This window comes from Trifolium pratense, linkage group LG3, assembly GCF_020283565.1.
Source record: "Trifolium pratense cultivar HEN17-A07 linkage group LG3, ARS_RC_1.1, whole genome shotgun sequence".
Taxonomy (NCBI): Eukaryota; Viridiplantae; Streptophyta; class Magnoliopsida; order Fabales; family Fabaceae; genus Trifolium; species Trifolium pratense.
In genome coordinates, this window is record NC_060061.1 from 49,606,469 (window position 1) to 49,628,040 (window position 21,572).

At 34.2% G+C, this 21,572-nt stretch overlaps 3 protein-coding genes and 1 long non-coding RNA gene across 6 annotated transcripts; 1 reads left to right on the forward strand and 3 right to left on the reverse strand.

Annotated features, from left to right (window-relative positions):
• Positions 1-1,299: 1,299 nt before the first annotated feature.
• Positions 1,300-3,249, reverse strand: LOC123917484. Its single transcript, XR_006812473.1, has 4 exons — positions 3,008-3,249; positions 2,631-2,789; positions 2,277-2,538; positions 1,300-1,974 (listed from the first exon to the last, which is right to left on the reverse strand). It is a non-coding gene; the product is annotated as an uncharacterized LOC123917484 (long non-coding RNA).
• A 341-nt stretch (positions 3,250-3,590) lies between these two features.
• Positions 3,591-9,329, reverse strand: LOC123917483 (cell division control protein 48 homolog C-like). 2 transcript variants are annotated; one of them, XM_045969222.1, is made up of 10 exons: positions 8,369-9,329; positions 6,276-6,868; positions 6,048-6,200; positions 5,599-5,715; positions 5,387-5,491; positions 4,967-5,035; positions 4,816-4,880; positions 4,482-4,731; positions 4,101-4,232; positions 3,591-3,992 (listed from the first exon to the last, which is right to left on the reverse strand). In XM_045969222.1, the coding sequence occupies exons 1-10, from the start codon at positions 8,946-8,948 to the stop codon at positions 3,945-3,947; spliced, it is 2,112 nt and encodes a 703-aa protein (XP_045825178.1). In that variant the 5' UTR covers positions 8,949-9,329; the 3' UTR covers positions 3,591-3,944. The 2 variants fall into 2 exon arrangements, with proteins under 2 accessions (XP_045825178.1, XP_045825177.1); XM_045969221.1 differs by having other exon boundaries at positions 4,482-4,880; positions 8,369-9,025.
• Positions 9,330-10,876: 1,547 nt separating this feature from the next.
• On the reverse strand, positions 10,877-14,748 carry LOC123915309 (cell division control protein 48 homolog C-like). Its single transcript, XM_045966445.1, has 6 exons — positions 14,734-14,748; positions 11,706-11,750; positions 11,562-11,626; positions 11,228-11,477; positions 11,016-11,147; positions 10,877-10,903 (listed from the first exon to the last, which is right to left on the reverse strand). The coding sequence occupies exons 1-6, from the start codon at positions 14,746-14,748 to the stop codon at positions 10,877-10,879; spliced, it is 534 nt and encodes a 177-aa protein (XP_045822401.1).
• A 583-nt stretch (positions 14,749-15,331) lies between these two features.
• LOC123917485 (pentatricopeptide repeat-containing protein At4g18975, chloroplastic) lies at positions 15,332-20,112 on the forward strand. 2 transcript variants are annotated; one of them, XM_045969223.1, is made up of 7 exons: positions 15,332-15,584; positions 15,673-15,732; positions 15,845-15,918; positions 16,022-16,118; positions 18,130-18,273; positions 18,928-19,140; positions 19,494-20,112. In XM_045969223.1, the coding sequence occupies exons 1-7, from the start codon at positions 15,525-15,527 to the stop codon at positions 19,692-19,694; spliced, it is 849 nt and encodes a 282-aa protein (XP_045825179.1). In that variant the 5' UTR covers positions 15,332-15,524; the 3' UTR covers positions 19,695-20,112. The 2 variants fall into 2 exon arrangements, with proteins under 2 accessions (XP_045825179.1, XP_045825180.1); XM_045969224.1 differs by lacking the exon at positions 15,673-15,732 and having other exon boundaries at positions 15,333-15,584.
• The last annotated feature ends 1,460 nt before the right edge of the window (positions 20,113-21,572 follow it).

Consider the following 21,572-nt stretch of genomic DNA (forward strand, 5'->3'; position numbering starts at 1 on the left):
GGAAACGCATGTTCAGGAGAGACATCGTGTGCAATTTCACAAAAACTTCTTACTTTTACTTTGTACCCCCTGTGGCAGACATTTTGATAATACTGATGAATTACAGTTACATTTTATGTCGGCTCACCCTGCTGAATTGAAGTTGTCGAAAGCTCCTGAGCAACTAACTTTGTCTACCAACGATGATTCTTTGAATTAGAGTGGTTTACATAAGTTAGTCAGCAAGTTTGGTGGTTTAAAATTTGATTTACTGTCTGATATCAGTCGCCATTATCAAGATGTTCGTACGGAGCACGATCTGTCTAGTTGGCCAAAAGCATCAAAGAGGACTAGGAAAAGACCCAATGATGCATCACAAGAAACTCGATGCTTAGAGGCTGGATATATTTTGTTTTCTGGGATTCAGAAGACTGAACCTCAGTCTAACAATCTTGATATTTTATCATCGACCGCTTGCGCTGAATGCTGCCAAGTCAATCTTGAGGCCTCACTCAAAGAGAAATATGATATTTTCAAAAAGGCTGTAATTGAAGGCTGCAAAACTTTGCAGTGAATTGACATCAGGATGAGTCCATTTGAGAATGTGGATAGTTATTACTTCCATTGTTGTGCTCACCTGACACCTCTGATATGTCCATATGAAAACTTGGTTCTATATGTTACTGTATTGTGATGATTGATTTGTGATTGCTTGTGAGTTATGAAATGAATATGATTTGTTACGTTATTCTGATCTTTGAGTTTCATTGGCAACTATTTGAAATTAATATGTGGCAATTGGTTTGCTCAATTTTGTTATTATGATGCACTTTACCTCTTGTACCAAAGTTTCACCCTTTGAATTCATTCTTGCTTCCATTGATGAATTCTTTGGTTCAATTAGATGGATGTTAAACTTAATGGCAAAGCAAACACTAATGTCTTTGGGAAAAAGTGAACCTAGCAGCGGAAAAGCCGCTATTCCTACTGACTAGCTTCTCGTGAACTATCCTACGCCTTGTTCTCTTGCTTGCTAGTAAATGTAATTCACATTATACCAATTTATACCAATGTCTCTTAGTTAGTCATAACGATTCCAATATGCCCCAAAAAGTCTCCCGCCAATTAGCATAACAATCTGAATCGCTGTCATCAAAGAACACAGATGAGATCGTGATGACTAACCAGTGACAAACTATGAGGCCATTTATGTCTGAAATACAAAAAACACTAAACTAAGATAAATGAGAAAAGAAATGGGAGAATGAGAATGAGGGGAAAAAATATTTTTAATTTATAGATTTTTTGGTTGCATTTGATTGGTTGAAGCAAAGTAAAAACCGCTATTGGTGGCCAATTCTTGACCATTGATTGTTACCAAAGAACAATAAAATTGACCACCGTCCAAGTTCGCTACTTAAGTAGCGAACTAAACCAGTGCAGGAATCTGCTACATAAGTAGCGAACTAAACTATTACATGAATTTGTGGTCCAAAACACCATCAGATGAATTGTGTGTTCGAAAATGCAACAAAACCTGTATAAACATGGGTGTTTTGTTTCATTTCTCATTCATTCACAACTCAGAACAATGGAGAATTTTGCAGTAAAAAAAACACCCACCCAACTACAATTTACTACAATAACGCAAAATCGGATCTTTTTAGGATCCACGTCGATGTTACATTGGCCGATCTAAAGCACCGGCTGAGCCAACTAAACAGTCGTCTTAACTGCTACGATGCAAGAAGGGTGACTGATGTTGAGTATCACCGTCGGTCGGTCTGCTCAGAGTCTCAGACGGAAACGTCTTGTTCACCAAAATGAAACTTCAAAACGATGACGATGTGAGAACCATGTTCTCTATTTGCTCTCAGTACAATATGAAGGGACCGATCGAACTAGACGCGGCGTTGGTGAGATTCATTCAAGTTATATGTTCAAGCTTGATCCTTCTGATTACCTATGATGAAATCGCGACTTGCATGGTTGAATCTGTGGATGACGAAGTAGTTAATTTATCCGATCCTTAGTCTCGTTTGTATGTGTGAAATTTATGTTTTTAATTTATGATCTTCATCCCAATGTACTATGTTGTTGCTTTTATCGGATAGTTAAATAAAAATTGTTTAGAATCGAGCAAATCCAAACAATGAAATCAAAGAACAGATCAATGAACAACGAGTATCAAATCCAAAATGATAAATTTCTGGTGGATTTGATTTGGTCCATTGTAGGGGAACCCTAGAACTCGAAAACAAATTGGCTAAGAAACTCTCACAATTTTTTAACAATACCTGTGAATAGCAACGAGGAAGATCCTGCCAGAACCAACGTGATAGTGCTAGGTGGATCCTCGTTGGAATGAGAATGGAGAAATTGGAAGAATAACGATCCATGAATCGTCTTCTCGAACCTTCGATTCTTTCTCTTCTCCTTATACCTCAACACCCTAGCTTCTTGATCCATCATCACCGCCTTGCCATAACCACAGTTCGGTATCTCCGACATGAGGTTTCCATCCAGAACAAATACAACTTTCATCGTCGACGACAAAACCTAATCAATCTCAACAAGAAACAAGCAATTGTGTTATGATTATTAAGTATAACAACACTTAGGCTCAAAAGCTCAGATCTGAGATCTCTTACACTATTACTGATCTGCGACGGTGACGGTGTCTCTAACTCTGTATGTGTTGTTCTTGTAAGCAGAAACGAACAGGAACTATGCCATCTTTTTTATGTTTGATAGCACCGTAATCGAGATCCACGAACGGAATAGCTTCGAAATCGGAGAAGAATTTAGATCTGCTTTTGAAGAGAACGTAATGAGAGAGTGAGTGATTCATTGAGGAAAGAACATGATGGAAGAAGATTTATTCAACACAGAATCTAGATGATCTCTTTTTGACTATTCGGTAATCAATGTGGTTTCAATAAAATACTACATAATCTTAATCTGAGATATGATTAAGGAATTAAAGTAAATAATTGAAGCATAGATCTAAGAAGAGTAAAATCCTTACAGAATCCAGAGAGAAGTGACGCGAATGAAGGGAGAATCACAACATGAATGAAAGAAATTGAAATGGAGGTTTGAAGAGTACACGATAGGGTTGTTGCACGGAGAAAGCTTAGGCTCGCAATGGAGAAAGCTCAGGCTCAACAAAGAAAGCTCAGGAAACGGCTGTGCTAGTGGTCATGGTGATGGTGTGATTTTGTCGCCCCAGAGAGTGATTTTAGGGTTTTGTCGCAATGGTGTGAAACTATGTTGTGTTATTTATATGTTCAATGAGTTGTAGAGTGATTTTTAATTTTAATTTTATTATATTAGTTTTAAGCAAGTATTAGTTTTATTTTTATTTTAATTTTAAATTCAATAGTACTATTATAAAAATTAAGCAAAATCACAGGAACATAGGCAGTTCACGTACTTGAGGATTTTCCTACGGAATTCTTTACTGCGACAAATTCCACAAGAATCTCAGTAAAATAGTAATTATAATATTACTAGCAAAATACTTGTGTGTTTGCACGAGTCTATCGATTTCTACTTGAAAGATAAGATTGACATTATATAATACCGACATTGTAAAAAAGATAAAATCATTTGATGGATTTCATAGTGATTTTTACTTCATTATAATATAAGAAAAAATATTGAAATGTAATTTTTGTCTTTACACTTTCGTAAAACCTTATTTATCATACTATATGTTGCAATCACTATTTTCTATTTATCTCGCTTATTGCAACATCTCACTTCTAGCTTCTGATCTACAAGCAATGCAATGGAAGATCAAGGTCTGAAAAATTGTATCCTTATATTGCACTTTCTTATAAATAAGCAGATACAAATCATGCTTCAGTCTAATAGCAATGGTTTCCTTACCTATTCCTCAATGGATTAAAATAACCTAATGTAAAAGAACAAAAGAAATCATTGACATGCTGCTGCGCTACTCATGCGGCTTTAAGGAGCTTCGAAATATCCTCATAGTATTCCATTTGCTGCTCCAAAAATCGGAAAAAATTTCAATCTAATATTTCTAAAACAATGTATCTACAAAAAGGTATTAGATTTCATTCGTGAAAGAAATTTAGAAGATTCAATCATACCTTTTCTGACACAGAGGGAGAGACTTTGCTTAGCGCAACCTCAAAATGCCTTGACTCGACAGTCAATGTATCACTTTTTTTCTCTGTTGTGGTCAGCTTCTCTTCGAGAGCAGCCAATATTGCTTTGTCCATCTAATGGAAAAGAAAATCTGTAAATCTTCGTATCCCACTTATAAGCAAACAATTTATATACACACATAAAATTTACTATAGGTAAAGAATTAATCATCCAACATCAAAATAGAATAAGTAGAGTCTACTTAAAAAATTTGAACCTTAACCTGTAGGTCACAAGGCAAACCTTACAGTTGCGCCAGGGCTCAACCTCAAAATAGAAGAGACAATACAAAAACATAAAAACGAAAGAGAGTAGAGACAAACCAATGCAGCAAGATCGGCACCACTAAAGTTTTCACAAGCTTTCAATCTTGCAATGGAGCTCAAATCCACACTGGCATCAATACGCATAAGCTTAAACCTTGCACGATTTTCCATACGCCTTGCAAGAGCTTCCTTATGCATTGCAAGAGCTTTCAATATCGAGACACGGCCGTCTGTGCTTGGAACAGGAATATAAATATGATTGCCAAATCTACCCGGACGTAGGAGAGCACTGTCGATCACCTCAGGCCTAGAAAACGAAAAACTGAGTGAACACAGCAAGATGTGAAGTAAAATAAATAATCGTAAAATAGAGATGAAGAACCAAAGGTACCTATTTGTTGCACCAATCACGAAAACACCTTTGCGTTGCTCTGCGCCATCTAATTCAATCTGCAACTGCAATTTCATACAACTGAAAAGTGTAAGAACTAAGAAGTCAATATGAAAATATATTTCATTCCAAAAACTACGAACCATTTTACCTGTTTCCGTATTCCGTCAATAACCCGTCCACCTTCATTTCCATGTTCTGTTGTTGTCATAGCATCCACCTGAAAATGTCAAAAATAAATCTTACATTATTTTAAACTACTAAGCATAATGACATACATTCTACAACAAATTTTGCCGAGAATTCATATAAGCTCTTCATCGGCAAAGGAAATTAATAACAGCTAACCACAAAGGCCTTGTATATCCTTACCGAGCAAGCGAAAACCAATTTTTACAAATAAGCACAATGATCACAGAACATGCATGAGAGGGGTAGGAAGGTTTACTTAACAAACGATATGAAACAGAACTACGACAGATTGCAATGGTAATATATGATAGTTCCTTCAGAGATATGAAATTTTATAAAGGAATTTTTGCTTGCTTTTTTTTAAGAGAGAACTGCAAACCTCGTCAAAAAAAAGTATACATGGTGCACATGCCCTTGCACGATAAAATAATTTCCGGACTTCACGCTCGCTTTCTCCAACAAATTTATTTAGAAGCTCAGGACCCTAAAAAACCAAAGAAATCAATTATTCAAAATTAATTCATCATTTGAGACAAAGCAACCTTCTATAAGCCAAAACTAATGAGAAATGGAAGGAATATTTAGACGGGCCTTAATATAAATGAAATTAGCTCCCGCCTCATTGGCAACAGCTTTGGCTATCAGTGTTTTACCACAACCTGGAGGCCCGTAAAGCAAAAATCCCGTATCGCGATCCAATCCAAGTCCCTGAAATAAATAAGACCAATAGCACTGATCAGTTGTCTTAAATTGTAACTTCCACTTTGGTGGTCTAGGCTCATTCCTTTGGTTTGGAATCCAAAACATACACACCCCAAAATTCATTCAACACCTTATTTACATCTACATATCACTATTTTTAATTAACACAGAAAATCTCAATTGAATGATTTGGGTATATATAATGGAGAGGATAGAAAGGTATAAAATCCAGCTTGAATATATGATATTTTATTTGTTTTCTAAACTGCTAATACATGAATTGGCATCAATTATCAATTAACAGAAATTGCATAAAACGGTGTAGTATTAAAAGTCACCTCATAAACGTCGGGGTTTTTTATGCGCTTTACAATGTGTTGATCAAACTCCTCTCTTACATGATCAAGTGCACCAACGTCTTCCCATTTAACATCAGGAACGGGAGAGAATCCTTCTCTTGTTAATGAAGGTTGTGCCATTTTGACTGCTTCCTGTATAAATATCTTAGATAAATAAATATGATGATTTTTATGCAAGTAAAAATGTCCAATGAAAATCTAGAGCACCTCGAAATCAGTCATTTTGATTGTAAATCTGTTTATTTCTTGAGGCAACCAAGGTTTCTTCCACCTGCCGGCATTAGTTTCACTCATGAGATCTTTAGATAATTCGTGTTTCCTTTCATCAATTATCCGGTCCAATGCCCGTTCGCCAGCTTTGCCGACTAGAGCTTCCAAATCAGCACCAACAAATCCCGGAGTAGACCTTGCTATTTTTTGCAGATCAACCGAACTGTCAAGCTTGTCACTGCAATTTCGAGTATGCAAGAAAAGTATCGCCTCCCTGGCAGATTCATCAGGAATGCCAACATCAATCTCAAGAGCAAAGCGACCAGGCCTTCTCAAAGCAGAGTCAATAGCATCAAGCCTATTTGTGGCTCCAATTACAAGAACATAACCAGTAGGTTCATCAGAACTGCCTGAACTACTACAAGCTTCATCCATGCAAGTTAATAACTGCGTCACAATTCGTGTCTCCATCTGTCGCTGTGAATTCTCTCCTCTCTTAGCAATTGCATCAATCTCATCAATAAAGATAATTGATGGAGCAGTCTTTTTGGCTTTAGAGAAAAGCTCTCTAATATTATTTTCAGATTCGCCTAGTTAAGAAAGAAACAAACATTCAAGAAAATAAACATATATGAATCATTTAATAGTAGTTGTTGAAGCAATGACAGGTACTAATTTGCAATAACAAATGCACAGATATTCTGCAGTGGCTAGCGATTGTCGAAATAATTTGAAACTTTATTCTCGAAAAAATGTATTAAGGGGCCGGGTCAGATAAATTTCTAGACAATTTTGTATTTATAGAAATAGAAATATGAAAAGAATCTTGTACAGCTATGAGGATTCTATGAATGGGTTCCAAATTGATTGGAAAATTGTTTGCAAACCCCGGTTGGTGCCATTCACGTTAACTTTTGTTTTGGCAATTTTTTTTTATTAGCAAAAAAAAAGGCACTACGGATTATGTGAGGAAGTAACTTAAGCTGACAAGTGACAACTACCATTTACATTAATTGCTCCACAAGCTGTTAGCAAAGTGATACCTTCATTCGATCACTCTATGGGGAAGCAGAAGTGCTTTAACAATTTTTCAGTCCACTTAAAGGTCTGTTGGGCATCCATTTGTTTATAATTTATTAGAAAGTAGAAAATTCTTCCTCCACTAACATGTGGCACAATTTCACATTTTTATTTCCCTAGGCAATCTTGAAGTGCAAGTAATCTAGTCAGTTACAGTAAAAATAGTAAAATAGAAATGTTATATGAACAACAATATTGGTGTTCACAACCATACATATTTACGTTGTTAATCTCAAATATCGGAATGGCCGACTAAACAGCAGATTGTGGCCTGAAAGTCTCCTTCCTAATGAAACCACAGCTACAAAAGGGCTATTCAGCTGCCATTTGTGGCTAACACTGCAACATTTGAACACAGATAGCAAGCAAAAAGCATAACAGCAATGGTTGTTTACGATTTGCAAAGCCGCGCTATTAACAACACAGGTACATATGTATACAAGGTTTGCATACAATTTAATGTTTTAATAAAAATGTTAAAATACACAAAACAAAATCACTCTATAAATAAAGAGCATCTAATCCTCCACGTCAGTGACAGTTGGATCTACCTTTCTCTCTCTCTATCTCTCTCATATAGGAGGGAAATGCCCTCTACCTCTCTCTATCTCTCATATAACACATTCACACAGTCACCACGTCAGTGACCGTTGAATCTAAATTGAACAGTGCAATTTTCAAGGTGGGATTTTAGTTTTTAAGGCAAATAAAAAATCTTTGCTTGAAATCTACACCGTCTAATCTTAATCCAACGGTCATGAGTGCGTCAATGCAACATTTTGGCGACGGCATGTGTATCCAAATCCACCTCCAAAATGAGCAGCCTTACAAGTCATACATACAGACACTCCTCAAATTAGGCATGTCTAAACGCCACAAACACATATCATTACATTAAATTATATCATTTTCTCAAATTATTATCGGTGTTAATGTGTCGGTGTTCATGTCGTTTCCAATAGAGTAATAATACTACTAAAAAAGAAAAAGAATAAAAGTTAGTTAGTTACCAGCAACACCAGTAACAACTTGAGTAGCAGAAATAGGATAAAAAGGAAGTTCAGCTTCATTAGCAATAGCATGAGCAAGTCTAGTTTTTCCACAACCAGGTGGACCATGTAACAAAATTCCAGTAATTGGTTTCAATCCAAACTCTCTACACAACTTAGGTTGACACACTAACATAAGAGGTGCTTCCAATTCATTCTTTATCTTCTCCATTCCATTCCCACCTAAATCCTTAAACATCGGCCTCTTCACAACATTCTTAACAACATTCTCAACTTTTTTAACATTTTTAACATCATTGCCACCGCCGGCGTCGCCACCGCCGTTGTTTTCTGAAAGAGAGAGTTTGGTTAATTGAGAAGCAGTCTGGTCGATTTGTTCTCTGGCGGCGGGTTTGTTGTTGTTGTTGTTAGAAGAAAGAAGAGCAATGTTAACATAGTAAAGAAGTGTTTGAGACTTGACACGGTGGTAATCGGGGTAAGTTGAACGGAGATAATGGACAATTTCATCGGCGGTTGAGAATTTAGATTTGCATGAATCGATACGAGGGAGAAGGGTTTGTTGTTGGAACCTTCTTCCCATCGCGACGACGACTCTCTCTCCCCCAAACAAACACAAAAACCCTGCTTATGCTTGTAATATTCTATTAGGCTCCGTTTGGGAAGGTAAATATGTTAGCTTATAGTTTTTAGCTCGGTTAAAAATTTTATTATTTTTTTATTTTTTTTTAAATAGGAACTTGCTTCCAAAGCAAGCCCTCAAAATATATTGATAAAAAAAAGATAAGATACAAAAAAAAAAAAAAAGAGGGGGCATGAAACCTAACCCTCAACAAAAGAAAACTTAACAAAATTTATAATAAGGTATTCCAAGACAATTCTTACCAAAGTCACCTCTTAATTGAGGAGGGATTTGGTTCCACCAAGTAAATTCAGCTAAAGACAAACCTAAGCTAGCTAATTTATCTGCACAATGGTTGCCCCATCTCTCTCTCTCTATATATATATATATATATATATGAAACAAAAAGTTCATGTTGGAGATCCTAGCTAAAAGGTTGGTCACATTTTTGGTTAGTTTTATTTAAAAAAAGCTTATATTTTATTTTACTAGTTTATAGTTTATTTTTCAAATGCTATTTTAAGTAGTTTATGAGTTTATGCTTATAATTTTTTCTTCCTATTTTACCCCTATCATCTTACTTTAAAAATTAAATATTAATTAAACATATTTTTTTAATGTCATTTTCCATCGCTAATTTTACCAAGCACTACAAATTCAATCAGGTAGCTTATCAGTTATCCGCTATTTTTTACAAAACAGAGTCAGTGTCTGTTTGTATTTGACTTATTTTTGAGCTTATGAAAATATTTTATGCAAATAAATAAACTTTTGCGTTGATTTTTTACGATAAAAATTGTATTTTTATAAGCTATTTTTTCATAAATTACCTTCAAAAATTTATAATAATACATAAAAACTTGTTTATTTGTATAACTTATTTAAACTAGTTTCAAGAGCTTGATTGACCCTTGGGATAAGTGGAATGGTCGGAATTTGAATCTCAGCCTCTGCATATATAATGCAATGTCCTGCCAAGTGCCAACCAAGCCAAACTCACGGGACAATGAGACATAGATTTTGGTAGCAAATACATATTTATTTTAAGGGGAGAGATCAAATTACACCGGTGTAATTTTTGAGTAATGGTACACCGCTTAATAATGCTTTAACGAATACAAACTTTACAAAATCCACCGCTGGATTGAATGTTTATATCGTATAGATCATCCATGTTAAATTTTAAAAAAAATCTAAAATCGTTTGATATGTTATTGAAACCGATTGAGATTAATGGTTTATGAGTTTTTATTGAATACCGTTAAACTTGATATATCTCAATAACATATCAATCGATTTTAGAGCAGCCGTGCATCAGAGCCATCTAATTAAAATCAGATTTAGAAGCAGTTTTGAATTGTTAAAACATTAAAATTATGATCTTAAATTTAAACCTGATCTTCATCAAACAGTTTTAAATTCATTGGGTTGGCTTCACAAGGTCTCATTAGGTTGGCTTCACAAGGTCAAAATGATACTACTTCTGGTTTGGCACTACGGTTGGTTGTACTTGTAGCCCCTTTTTTAAACTCAAATGTTTGTAGTTTTTCAACTTATCTAACTTATAGATATATGGTTTCCTAACATTTTGGCTACACTTTGTGTCCCTAGCATAATTCATTCGTTAGACAATAAGGCTTCATAAAATGCAACAAAATCATCTTTTTCTTTAATTTCTTTGATCTTATTATAAAATTGGAAAAAAAATAAATGAATTCCAAAAACTAAATAAAATCATTATACATTTAAATAAAATACTACTAAAAACCATCATCATTTGCAATTAGATAACTTAATAAAATAAATAAATGGTTCGATTTAATACTTTATACAAGGTAATAGTCCCTAATATTTGAAATGAATAACTCATTGTCATGCTGCAGTGATTCTCATGCTTTAAGGATCTTCAAAATTTTCTGCTCCAAAAATCAGAAAAAATTTCAACATAAATTTCTGAAACTATTGTATCAACAAAAAGGTATATATTCGATTTCATGTGTGAAAGAAATTTAGAAGAACGAATCATACCTTTTTCGACACAAAGGGGAAGACTTTGCTCAGCGCAACCTTAAAATGCATTGCCTCGATTGTCAATGTACCACTTTTTTCTGCCGTTGTGGCCAGCTTCTCTTCAAGAGCAGCCAATATTGCTTTGTCCATCTAATGGATATGAAAATCAGCAAATTCCCCTCAAAATAGAATAGAGACAATACAAAAAAAGAAAGAGAGCAGAGACAAACCAATGCAGCAAGATCAGCACCACTAAAATTAGTACAAGCTTTCGATCTTGCAATGGAGCTTAAATTCACACTGGCATTAATAGGCATAAGCTTAAACCTTGCACGATTTTCCATACGCCTTGCAAGAGCTTCCTTATGCATTGCAAGAGCTTTCAATATCGAGGCACCACCGTCTGGGCTTGGAACAGGAATATAAATATGATTCCCAAATCTACCAGGACGTAGGAGAGCACTGTCGATCACCTCAGGCCTGGAAAAGGAAAAACTGAGTGAATACAGCAAGATGTCAAGTAAAATAAGTAACGGTAAAATATAGACGAAGAACCAAAGGTACCTATTTGTTGCAGCAATCACGAAAACACCTCTGCGTTGCTCTGCGCCATCTAACTCATTCTGCAACTGCAATTTCATATAACTGAAAAGTATAAGAACTCAATATGACAATATATTTCATTCCAAAAACTAGGATCTGTTTTACCTGTTTCCGTACACTTTCATCACCGTGGTCTGTCAAAGCATCAACCTGAAAATGTCCAAATAAATCTTACATTAATTAAACTACTAAGCATGCATGCATACATTCTAAAACAAATTTTATTTGCTGAAAACTCATAAGTTCTTCTTCGACGAAGGAAATTAATAACAGTCTTAGAATTGAGAGTCGGACCTAACTCAACCCTACAAAACCGACTTGTAAGGTGAGGATTGTTCTCACTTATAAAGATATATTCAAGTCATCTCACAACCGATGTGAGACTTCTTAACAAAATGGATTTCTCCACTCATAATTATGTTTTCATTGAAATGTTGAACATCTTAAAAATTATAAGAAATGGAAGCAAGTATTGGAGTTTTCTTTAAAAATTGTGAAGGAACATTTCGATAAGTGGGAGTTTTAATATACCACTTGATTAGTGGGAGATAACTTATATTCTTTTGATATGCTTGATTAGTGGGAGTTTGAAATTTTATATTAACTCCTTCATAATGTTGAAATTATTTTAATCAAATATAAATAAATATTATATCTCAGTGTTGTTGGGATCACTATGTCAGTGGTCAACACTATTTTGGAGCTGAGGCATTATATAAGTATTATAGCTCAGTGTTGTTAGGATCACTATGCCGGTGATCAACACTATTTTGGAGCTGAGGCATTATGTGTAAATATAAATAAATAAATTAAGCTCAGTTTTTGTCGGGATCACTTAGCCGGTGATCAATACTATTTTGGAGCTGAGACATTATGGTATCTTAAGAACCATGTAATTTCTCTGGCTTTGAGGCATTTGAGAGAAATTATGTCTAAAATATTGGAGCTCGATGTTGATTAGATCATTATACCGCGGTAGTCAACATTGTTTTGGAGCTTGGACTTGTGGTATCTTATGGACCATAGAATTTCTCTGGCTTTAAGGCATTTGAGAGAAATTGAGGACTGACGAAAAAAATGATAGTATGGTTGAGATCACAAACATATCATTTTCTCGCTACACTCTACATAAATGACTAGTCGACGGAGTTTGGTGGTATTTGTAACCATGAAAGGTGTTGTATCGATAATGATATAATTACCGCTATGATTCGATATCATTTAACTTTTGTTGGACGGAGTCTTAATTAGATGTTGCATCTTGGGATCAATGTGGCCACGTTAAAATATGTTATCAACCCGAAAGTCGTTTTCAAAGTGTTTTCTTTAAATTAAATATACACAATTGATTTTGCCCAAGTGGGAGAATGTTAGAATATTTTCTAATATTTTGTGGGCTGCAATCAATTGTGGCTTTTGATTTTAATAAAAAAGGGTTGATGTTGTTGTGATCCATTTGATGATGCTTAAGCCCGATAATTGTGATCAGTAATAATGGGCTTGAACACTAATTTTGATTTGTGTAGAAACAAAGTGTAGGTCCAACTCTAGAATCCATAATGGGTGGTACTAGGGTTGTTATCTTATAAATAGATAGGCTAGGTCCCCTTTGTCATCACGTTGTCAAGCTAGTAATAAGCTGAAAGCTCATTTGTTGTCTTCCCCATCAAATACCTCGAAGACTGGAGCATGTGATTAGGCAGAGGAAGACCTTGTCTAGTATATCGATGTTTTTGATATTGGTGCGCTTCCGGTAACGATGGTTTGTGATTATGATTACCAAGTAAGTGTGTTCTAGTTTCATATAATATATTGATCTCTTAATTGTTAATTATTACAATTTATCCAACATTCAATGATAAAATAAATCACATAAGTAGATTTACATGTGATGTTTATAAAGTAATTTTTACTTCACTTACAAATTTGTTTACGCAAACCCCCGACAATTCTTTAAGGATAAACTTAAAATAAAAATAAAAAACATGTATTTTTGGTTCTTAATCTAGTTGATCTAAGAATATGGTGGGAGAATGTCTTAACTCATGGTTAGTTTTAGGGGTGTTAAGCGAGCGGCCCACCCCATTTAAATAAACCTATACATTTAATTATCTTGATTTTATATAAGAAAGAAATACATTTTTTTAGATTAAAATTTAGGGCATGGGGATGGTGCCCCGTGGTTCAAAGTAGGAAGATCTTAGAACTCTTAGAGTTAGAGCACTTACAAACGTATTTATATTTACCTCCTCTAAGAACACTAACATAGCTTGAACTCATAAGCTCGTAGATCCAAAACACGTTGTTTTTACCATTAAAACCAAATCTTTGGAGTTAAAATGAAATACTTTATTTTTTGTTAAGTAGTCAGCTAGTGGCTAGAATTTTGTTTTTAAGATGAATAGGAGAGTGTTCGGGATTCGATCTCCGACTCTTGCATATAAAATGAGATGTCCTTGCCAATTGAGTTAAGTTCATAGGAACAATGAAAAACAATTCTACCAACTAAACTCACATTGATACATCAATAAAAATATAGATGTGGTTATCTTCGTAAGAGGATGGGATGCCTTTATTTGTTTGTTTCCTATTAAACTCGACATGAGAGTTTTCAAAATTTACAAACTAAACACACACTTACATTCATAACACATCACCAAATTTGATAGCATCATTTCTTCCTTTGTGAAAATAATTGACTACCTTTTTTGGATCCAAAGCAAAGTCAACTCCTTCTAAATTAAGTTCATGTACCCTAATAGCGTGTCAAAGTCTAAAAGCTCAAATGTCGTCCATGTTATAAATAGACGAAAACCGCATTATTATGGTGACCAACCCAAAATATCCCTTATCATCTTTAATGCACATACTAAAACTAAAATGGTTCCGTTGTTGCAAAAACGAAACATCAACGTTGCATTTATATCTCCTCGCTTGGAGCTTCTTCCATCGAGTTTCACACTATTGTTGTTGTCGAAACGTGCACCATTCTGATGCAGGTTTATGTTTTTTGCCAAATTTCACCCATTAATCAAGTGTCTTGCTCTATCAAAATATTGTTTTGATGTTTCCGCTACATTATGCCAAGTTCCATGTTACCATGCTTTGGGGGCGGACCTACATAGGGGCATACTGTGGCTTTGGCCATAGTGAAATTTTCATTTTTAATAGGTATAAAGTATACATATTTTTATTAACTATTACTATTACTATTATGGTATATATTACTGTTAATTTTAGACACTGTGATTTATGTGCCTCAGTGACAACGTATGCGACTTATTATTGAGATAATTTGGTTTGAATCCTACAGGCAACAATTTTTACTTTAAATTGATTTTTGTTAAAAAAATAGCGGATGAACTTATAACAAATAACTTATAAGCTAACTTTTAACTTATAACGAAGCGCTTATAAGATGATAAGGGAAATTGAAGAAGAAAAAAAAGCTATAAACTACTTGAATAAACTTTTGAAAAATAAGTTATAAAAGCTCATTTTAAAAAATGTTTACCAAACAAATATTTTTTAATCATATGAAATTATAAATTATAAGATCAAAATCTGAACTTACTAAAGAGATAATCTTAACTATGTTTGCTCATAATTATTTTAGTTTAAAACATAATTATATTATTTTAAAGTAAAATAAATTATAAAGGATAAAAGTGGAATTTAGTTAAAAATAATGAAAAATATATATAAACTATAAGGTACCTGAAATAACGCCTAGAAAATAAGCTAAAAGGTCATAGTGAAATGTTCCAAAACATGTCTTTTAGTTTATAAACTATAAAAAGTTGGAGTCAGACTTGCGGATAACCAAAACGTGGCCGGAAAACGCAGCCGGAGTGTTGCCGGCCACGATATCAGATAGTATTTACTTTTCTGTATTTCTCTCCGTCTCCAAATTTGAACAGCACAATGCCTATAACTGTTGACAGTTCAATTGTTTCCCCGGTACTTCTATCAAGGACATGTTTGGTAATGTTTTCTTCATCATTAGATAAAAAAAACGATTATTTGATATAATACAATTCATATCATCATTGTCTTTTCTTTAAAATTTCAGACTAAGCTGGACAACACAAGAGCTTTTTTGTTGACAACTGCAATAACTGTCTCTCCCAAAGTATATAACATACAATTGCTTTAGAAAATAATACAATATAGTATAATTGCGTTTCATATTTTTAGCTTTGAAAAAATGTAATAAAATTCTGTTTTTAATTAATTAATTACAGAAAAGTTGTATCTCCTGCGCATTTGTCAAGTCGAAATTGAATCCGAATGTTGGTGGTTCTGTTGAGAAGGATAAGTAGGTTATTAATTTGTTTTGTTTTTGTAATTTTGCTATGTACTTCATCTGGAATGGGTGTGTTTGGTTGTGTGAATAATAATCTGTTTTACGTGGAATGCAGAAAAGGGAAGAAAAAAGTGGGTAAGACAGAACACCACTTGTGGCAAAGAAGAGATTCAGCTCAGTCTGGCCAAAAGGCACTCACTCTTGTCAGAACTGTATGTCCACCTACAGATTAATTTTTCGGGTTTTGTTTTTCCTGGTGTTTGATTTATCTAAGCTACCTACCAGAAAGTTAGGAAGTTATATTTTCTGTAATTTGTATATTCAATTCTGAGATAGGAGAGAAAATTATGAAGACGTTGTATACCACAAAAATAATTAAGAGATCCTGTGTATTTAGACAGTTAGTTAGCATTGTTTAGTGTTCGATCTGAATGCCTAGAAAATAATTTGGAGATCCCAGCTGTTTAAATTCTGAACTAGGGAAAAAGATGTGGTAGTCATAATTATATCATGATTGAGTGCATTTAAGAAAGATTGGAGATGGATCACATTAACTGGAATAAAGTATGATTAATGTTTTGGTGAGTCTTTCATACCAAGCCTGTGGAGCCTGTACAAGGCCATAAAAGACTTTTATTTGATATTCATATCAACTGTTATTTTATGGCTAAAAAGTCTTGTGGTTGAGACTTGTAGACCTCCTCTTTAATATAACCATTCAAGAAAGCATGATCATCATCAATCGTCAATGATGAGATGAATAGGCTAGTGAAAGGCGAGAGAAATTGAGAGTGAAATCCAAACAGCAACTGTTTCACAGAAGAGGAGGAAGTCTTAAAATTATCCCAACCTGGAATTTGACTAAAACCCTCTACAACCCGCCTGACTTTGTACTTGTTTATTCTGCATGCATTTTCTGACCTTAAACCCACTTGCGACCAATGGCAGATCTTTTCAAAGGTAAAGGCTACTAAAGTCCATGCATTGTTAGATATTAAACCATCAAATTCAGCTTGCATAACTGCATTAAAGTGGCAAATGATTAAGAGCTGGCTTAATAGAGGTAGGTTTGGAAGTAGTAAATAACAGTGTCGGATAAGTGGTTTGACTATACGTCTATACCAGAATTAGATGTGGTCTGCATTGAATGAATGGATTTTTTGGAAGGAGTTATAGATGGTAGAGGAGCAGATTCAGAGTAGAAAAAATTTCCATGAACAAAGACAATGAAATGGATGGATGAGGAGACTCTGGACTTGAAATGGAGGAATTTGTAGTTGAGGAAGATGGACTTGCGAGACCAGCTGGTTTGGCCAAGTCGATAACGATGGAATAATTACTACTAAAGTGATGGGAACAGCTTTATGATTGATTATATATGGACTAATTGTTGGTTTCTAGCAGAATGAGGAAAACTGTGTTAATTAAAAACATCTATCAATGGATAGGTTCTGTCATTAGTGGATATTTTGTGAAAGGTCTAAACTTGCCCCCAATCTGTTTGAAGAGCCTTTTCTCACTGTTTAATTTTAGCTCAGCAGATGAATACATGATTAAAAATTGAAATTGTTTCTGATTTGGAGTGAATAAAACTAGTGTATGTTAAGAATACTTTAACAAAAGTAATATGTATCCCCCAGAGGATTGTACCAGGTAGATTCCATATTGACCAAATTCGCTTTCAAGCAACTTTTGGTTGTTGGCCTGAGATTTTAGGTCATCCTACTACTAAATTAGTAGGATGAACCTAAAGTAGTTTGAACTTAAATCAGAAAGTGGGCTTGCTTTGAATGAATGACACTAAACTAAAGCGATATTGAGCGACCAGTGGGGTGGGAGGATTTTATACACCCCTAAGAGAGTTAATTTTGGTTGCAGGATTTTAGGATGCATTCTAATAGCTGCCAGGATTTTAGTTTTGGTCGCATTGTTGGTTTCTGATATTTCCTTTTGAGTATATGAGAGCTGCTATATATGCTTGAATGCTGTAACTGAAAAGAAGAGGAAGTACTATCTTGTAAATTAGTTTTCTTTATTTATGGTGGTAAGTTTACCGGACTTGAATACAAGAAAATCATAACTGTTCAATATGTGCAATCCAACCTTGTCAAGAGAAATGTATTGTTCGCTGTTGAATTATTTTGCTTCTTGATTATTATTATTTGTCGATCTTGCTATATTGTGTTGATTTTGGGTTATGCATTGGGAATCTTTTAATGGCAGATCTGTGAACTTCCTAACGAGAAAGAGGCTGTTTATGGAGCACTAGACAAATGGACGGCTTGGGAAACAGAGTTCCCGTTGATTGCAGTGGCTAAGGCTTTAAATATCTTAAGGAAAAGGGGTCAATGGGTTCGTGTAATTCAAGTACGGTTGCCACTATTTTATAGAACTTGTTTGTATTTTAAAGCTGAACACATTCATTGACTTAATATCAAGAGAATATTTGCCAGCTAATTATGCTCAGTTTATTTTTTGACTGATATATTTTGTGGGGCTTTAAAACTGCATTCTCATGAAATGAATGATTGTTAGTTGCTAGAACTCTTAGCAAATTAATCTGTACTAACTGACACTGAAATTGCTCAATCATACTTTATTTATATCATATACAGTTTGAGGTAATTCATAAATGATGAACGATCTTTAGCTCATCCAAATGTTCTTTCAGCTTTTGTAGCTCGTGTTTGCATTCGAATTACTTATTATAGATATGAATCTTGAAATTATTTTTATATATTTCTCATATCAACTTGCTTTCTCATTCATAATAATATTTCATCCATCAATATGAACAGTGCCTAATCCTTCAAGAGAATGCTATCGAGGTCATGTTCATGTCATATAAATATGCATGTGTTTGACTTGGTCTACATTTAACAGACATCTTAGAATTGATAGATTAAGCATATACATATATGTATGAAATTCATGAATTCATGAATTTATGGTTAAATGTGAGGAATACTTGTAAAAATAGTTTTAGAATCTTATTACTTATTAAATCCTTTATACTTTCAGTTAGCAAAGTGGATGTTGAGCAAAGGACAAGGAGCAACAATGGGAACATACGACACCCTTCTTCTGGCATTTGGTATGGAACAGAGAGTAGATGAGGCAGAATCTCTATGGAATATGATTATACATGCCCACACACGCTCCGTTTCAAAGCGACTTTTTTCTAGGATGATTTCATTGTATGACCATCATAATCTGCCAGATAAGATTGTGGAGGTAAGGTATCTTCATTTTTATACGAATTGTAGAGGTGCCTTTGGTAGCATAATTCATCTCACTATGGATTTGGACTCCCCACAGTTGGAAAATCCGCAGTCAAGCAATGTAGACTGTTCGATCAAAGATCTAACGGCTCATGTTCCGACTTGGAATTTTATATCTGATTCAAAAAGTTGAAATTGAGTTGTTCGATCTTGATTTGATGGTCTGGCTTGGGTGATTGTGCCAAATGCATGATCCCCTGATTACATGGAATCTAGATGCACTCACCACACTTCACTTTAACATTGATTTTATTCAGCAATTCCAATTTTGCTTTTCTATGCTTTGACATGTTGCTATATGTTCAGGTATTTGCCGACATGGAGGAGTTGCGAGTAAAACCTGATGAAGATACAGTCAGGAAAGTGACAAGTGCTTTTAAAAAACTAGGCCAAGAAGAGAAACGGAAATTGGTAATAAAACGATATGGGCTTAAATGGAAGTATATTCACTTTAATGGTGAACGGGTGAGAGTTAGAACACAAACATGGGAAGAAGACCAACTATGAATGACATTGAAATTGATAAATGTCAACAAAGATACCGCCAAATCTTTATATCTTTGAAGCAATTGTCTTGTTGCATTGATGCATTCCACGGTTGTCGTTGTTGTTGAGTCAAGTGGTTGAGTTCAAGAGGTTGATGAGTTACATTAAGGTCAACTCAAGTTCATTTTCTAAGAACCAAAAGGTTAACCAGAAAAAACTACCATTGTTGCATCATAGACTCGCCTATCTGATTCATTGCCATTTATCCCGCTCTAGTTTAGAAACCTATCAACCATGAGTTGAACTGCATTTGGGGGCACAACACCTAATGTTAAAAGTGTATTTTTGTATCATATTAGACATCTAGTGTGAGAATTTGTTGAGCTTGGTGTAAATGTTAGATTTATTTTGGATGAAATTCATGCACATGTTAGAGTAATTCTTGTTGGATGCTAACTGGGAATTGGATCTGGTGCAGTCGTTTTTCCATCTAGTCGTTTTATAGCTGTCCGATCACGATCAGACGGTTTAAACAAATGCAGTCAATAAATAAGTTTTTAAATCATAATCGTCTGATCTTGATCGGACGGCTATAGATGATCTAACTGCACCAAAAAAACAACTGCACGGAATCCGGGTCCATGCTAACTGAGGTACACGAATGACCTCTTCTCAAATAATTTAGGCTAGTTTACTCTTTTTTGGTTGAACAAAGAAAAAAACCAGCCTAGAGCTTTTAGGGAGGACTTTATTTACATAACAATTCTTTCTTTTGTCCTGATGATATAATTCTAGAGGATCTTGATATAAATGTTTTGGCTTAGTAATAAGTGCTTCATCTTCTTCAGTCCATGACTATAGTAAATATAATCCTTTTTAAGTTTGTGTTGAAGTCATTATATATATATTGGTAACTCCTTTTTACCTTCAATTTCTAATCTTAAATATAATGACATTTTTATTACTTAATACTATTCCATACTCAAAACACTTAGTCAGCACTAATTCTACCTTTTTAAAATACAGTAGTTTTCTAAATCTTTATTAGAAAAAGCTAATATGTCATCAATATAAATAAGACAAAAATCTTTAAAATTCGGAAGTATTAAATATATTCTACATTGAAAAAATCTGGTGGGTGTTTCATTGCCATTGAAAGTACATTTCATTCATGCCGACCTTAAGGACAACTAAATGTTATTAATGCCTTAGATTCTTCAGTTAATCAATCTAATTTGATAAACTTCTAACTTGCAACCAAAAGTACTAAAGCAATGCACGTTTCTTACTCTCTCAATAATTAAATCTTTTCTTGAGAGAAAATAACTATCTCCTTCATGAGAACTTATATTTCTCTTGGTGCAAAAACCTTATGTCTTGAAAAAAAATGAAGAAACCATGATGCAAGATTAAATGGGAACGTGTCATATGACTTAATGCAAAAACTTACTAACTTTTAAATGATTACTCCTTTGCATAACTTAGAAAGAATTTTATAATTCTTAAAATTGACTTGTGTAAATTAAATTAATCATGGTACATAGTAAAACAAAATAGCAAAAATAATTAAACAAAATAATCATATGGTGTATAGAAAAGTGCGTTTGATTCGTAAAACAGCAAAGACTGGACATGACAGTACAAGACATAATAAGATAATACAGGACAAGACAAAACTGTATCGGAGAGAAATAAAACGATAATATTTCTATATTCAAAAATAAAATGTGTATTTTGGTATTTTTTATAGTTGTACTGTGGACAAAAAGTTGTATTGTGGTTCAGTGAGGTACAAAAGTTCTTGTTTTTGTCCTCTCCCTTGCTTCCCAATTTGTCCAATTTCATAATCAGTTTCAAATCAAACAAGGTACAACAAAAATTGTTATATCCTCTGTTTTT

What these genes read in the sequence shown, in the direction of transcription:
- LOC123917483 (XM_045969221.1), bottom strand. Translation starts at nt 8,948, where the DNA reads ATGGGAAGAAGGTTCCAACAACAAACCCTTCTCCCTCGTATCGATTCA. An exon ending in TCAAAATGACTGATTTCGAG is followed by an intron (nt 6,201 to 6,275) that starts GTGCTCTAGATT and finishes ATATTTATACAG; the next exon opens with GAAGCAGTCAAAATGGCACA. An exon ending in AAAACCCCGACGTTTATGAG is followed by an intron (nt 5,716 to 6,047) that starts GTGACTTTTAAT and finishes TATTTATTTCAG; the next exon opens with GGACTTGGATTGGATCGCGA.
- LOC123915309 (XM_045966445.1), bottom strand. An exon ending in ATGAAAGTGTACGGAAACAG is followed by an intron (nt 11,627 to 11,705) that starts GTAAAACAGATC and finishes ATGAAATTGCAG; the next exon opens with TTGCAGAATGAGTTAGATGG. An exon ending in TCCCCTTTGTGTCGAAAAAG is followed by an intron (nt 10,904 to 11,015) that starts GTATGATTCGTT and finishes TTTTTGGAGCAG; the next exon opens with AAAATTTTGAAGATCCTTAA.
- LOC123917485 (XM_045969223.1), top strand. Translation starts at nt 15,525, where the DNA reads ATGCCTATAACTGTTGACAGTTCAATTGTTTCCCCGGTACTTCTATCA. An exon ending in CAATAACTGTCTCTCCCAAA is followed by an intron (nt 15,733 to 15,844) that starts GTATATAACATA and finishes AATTAATTACAG; the next exon opens with AAAAGTTGTATCTCCTGCGC. An exon ending in TGCCAGATAAGATTGTGGAG is followed by an intron (nt 19,141 to 19,493) that starts GTAAGGTATCTT and finishes CTATATGTTCAG; the next exon opens with GTATTTGCCGACATGGAGGA.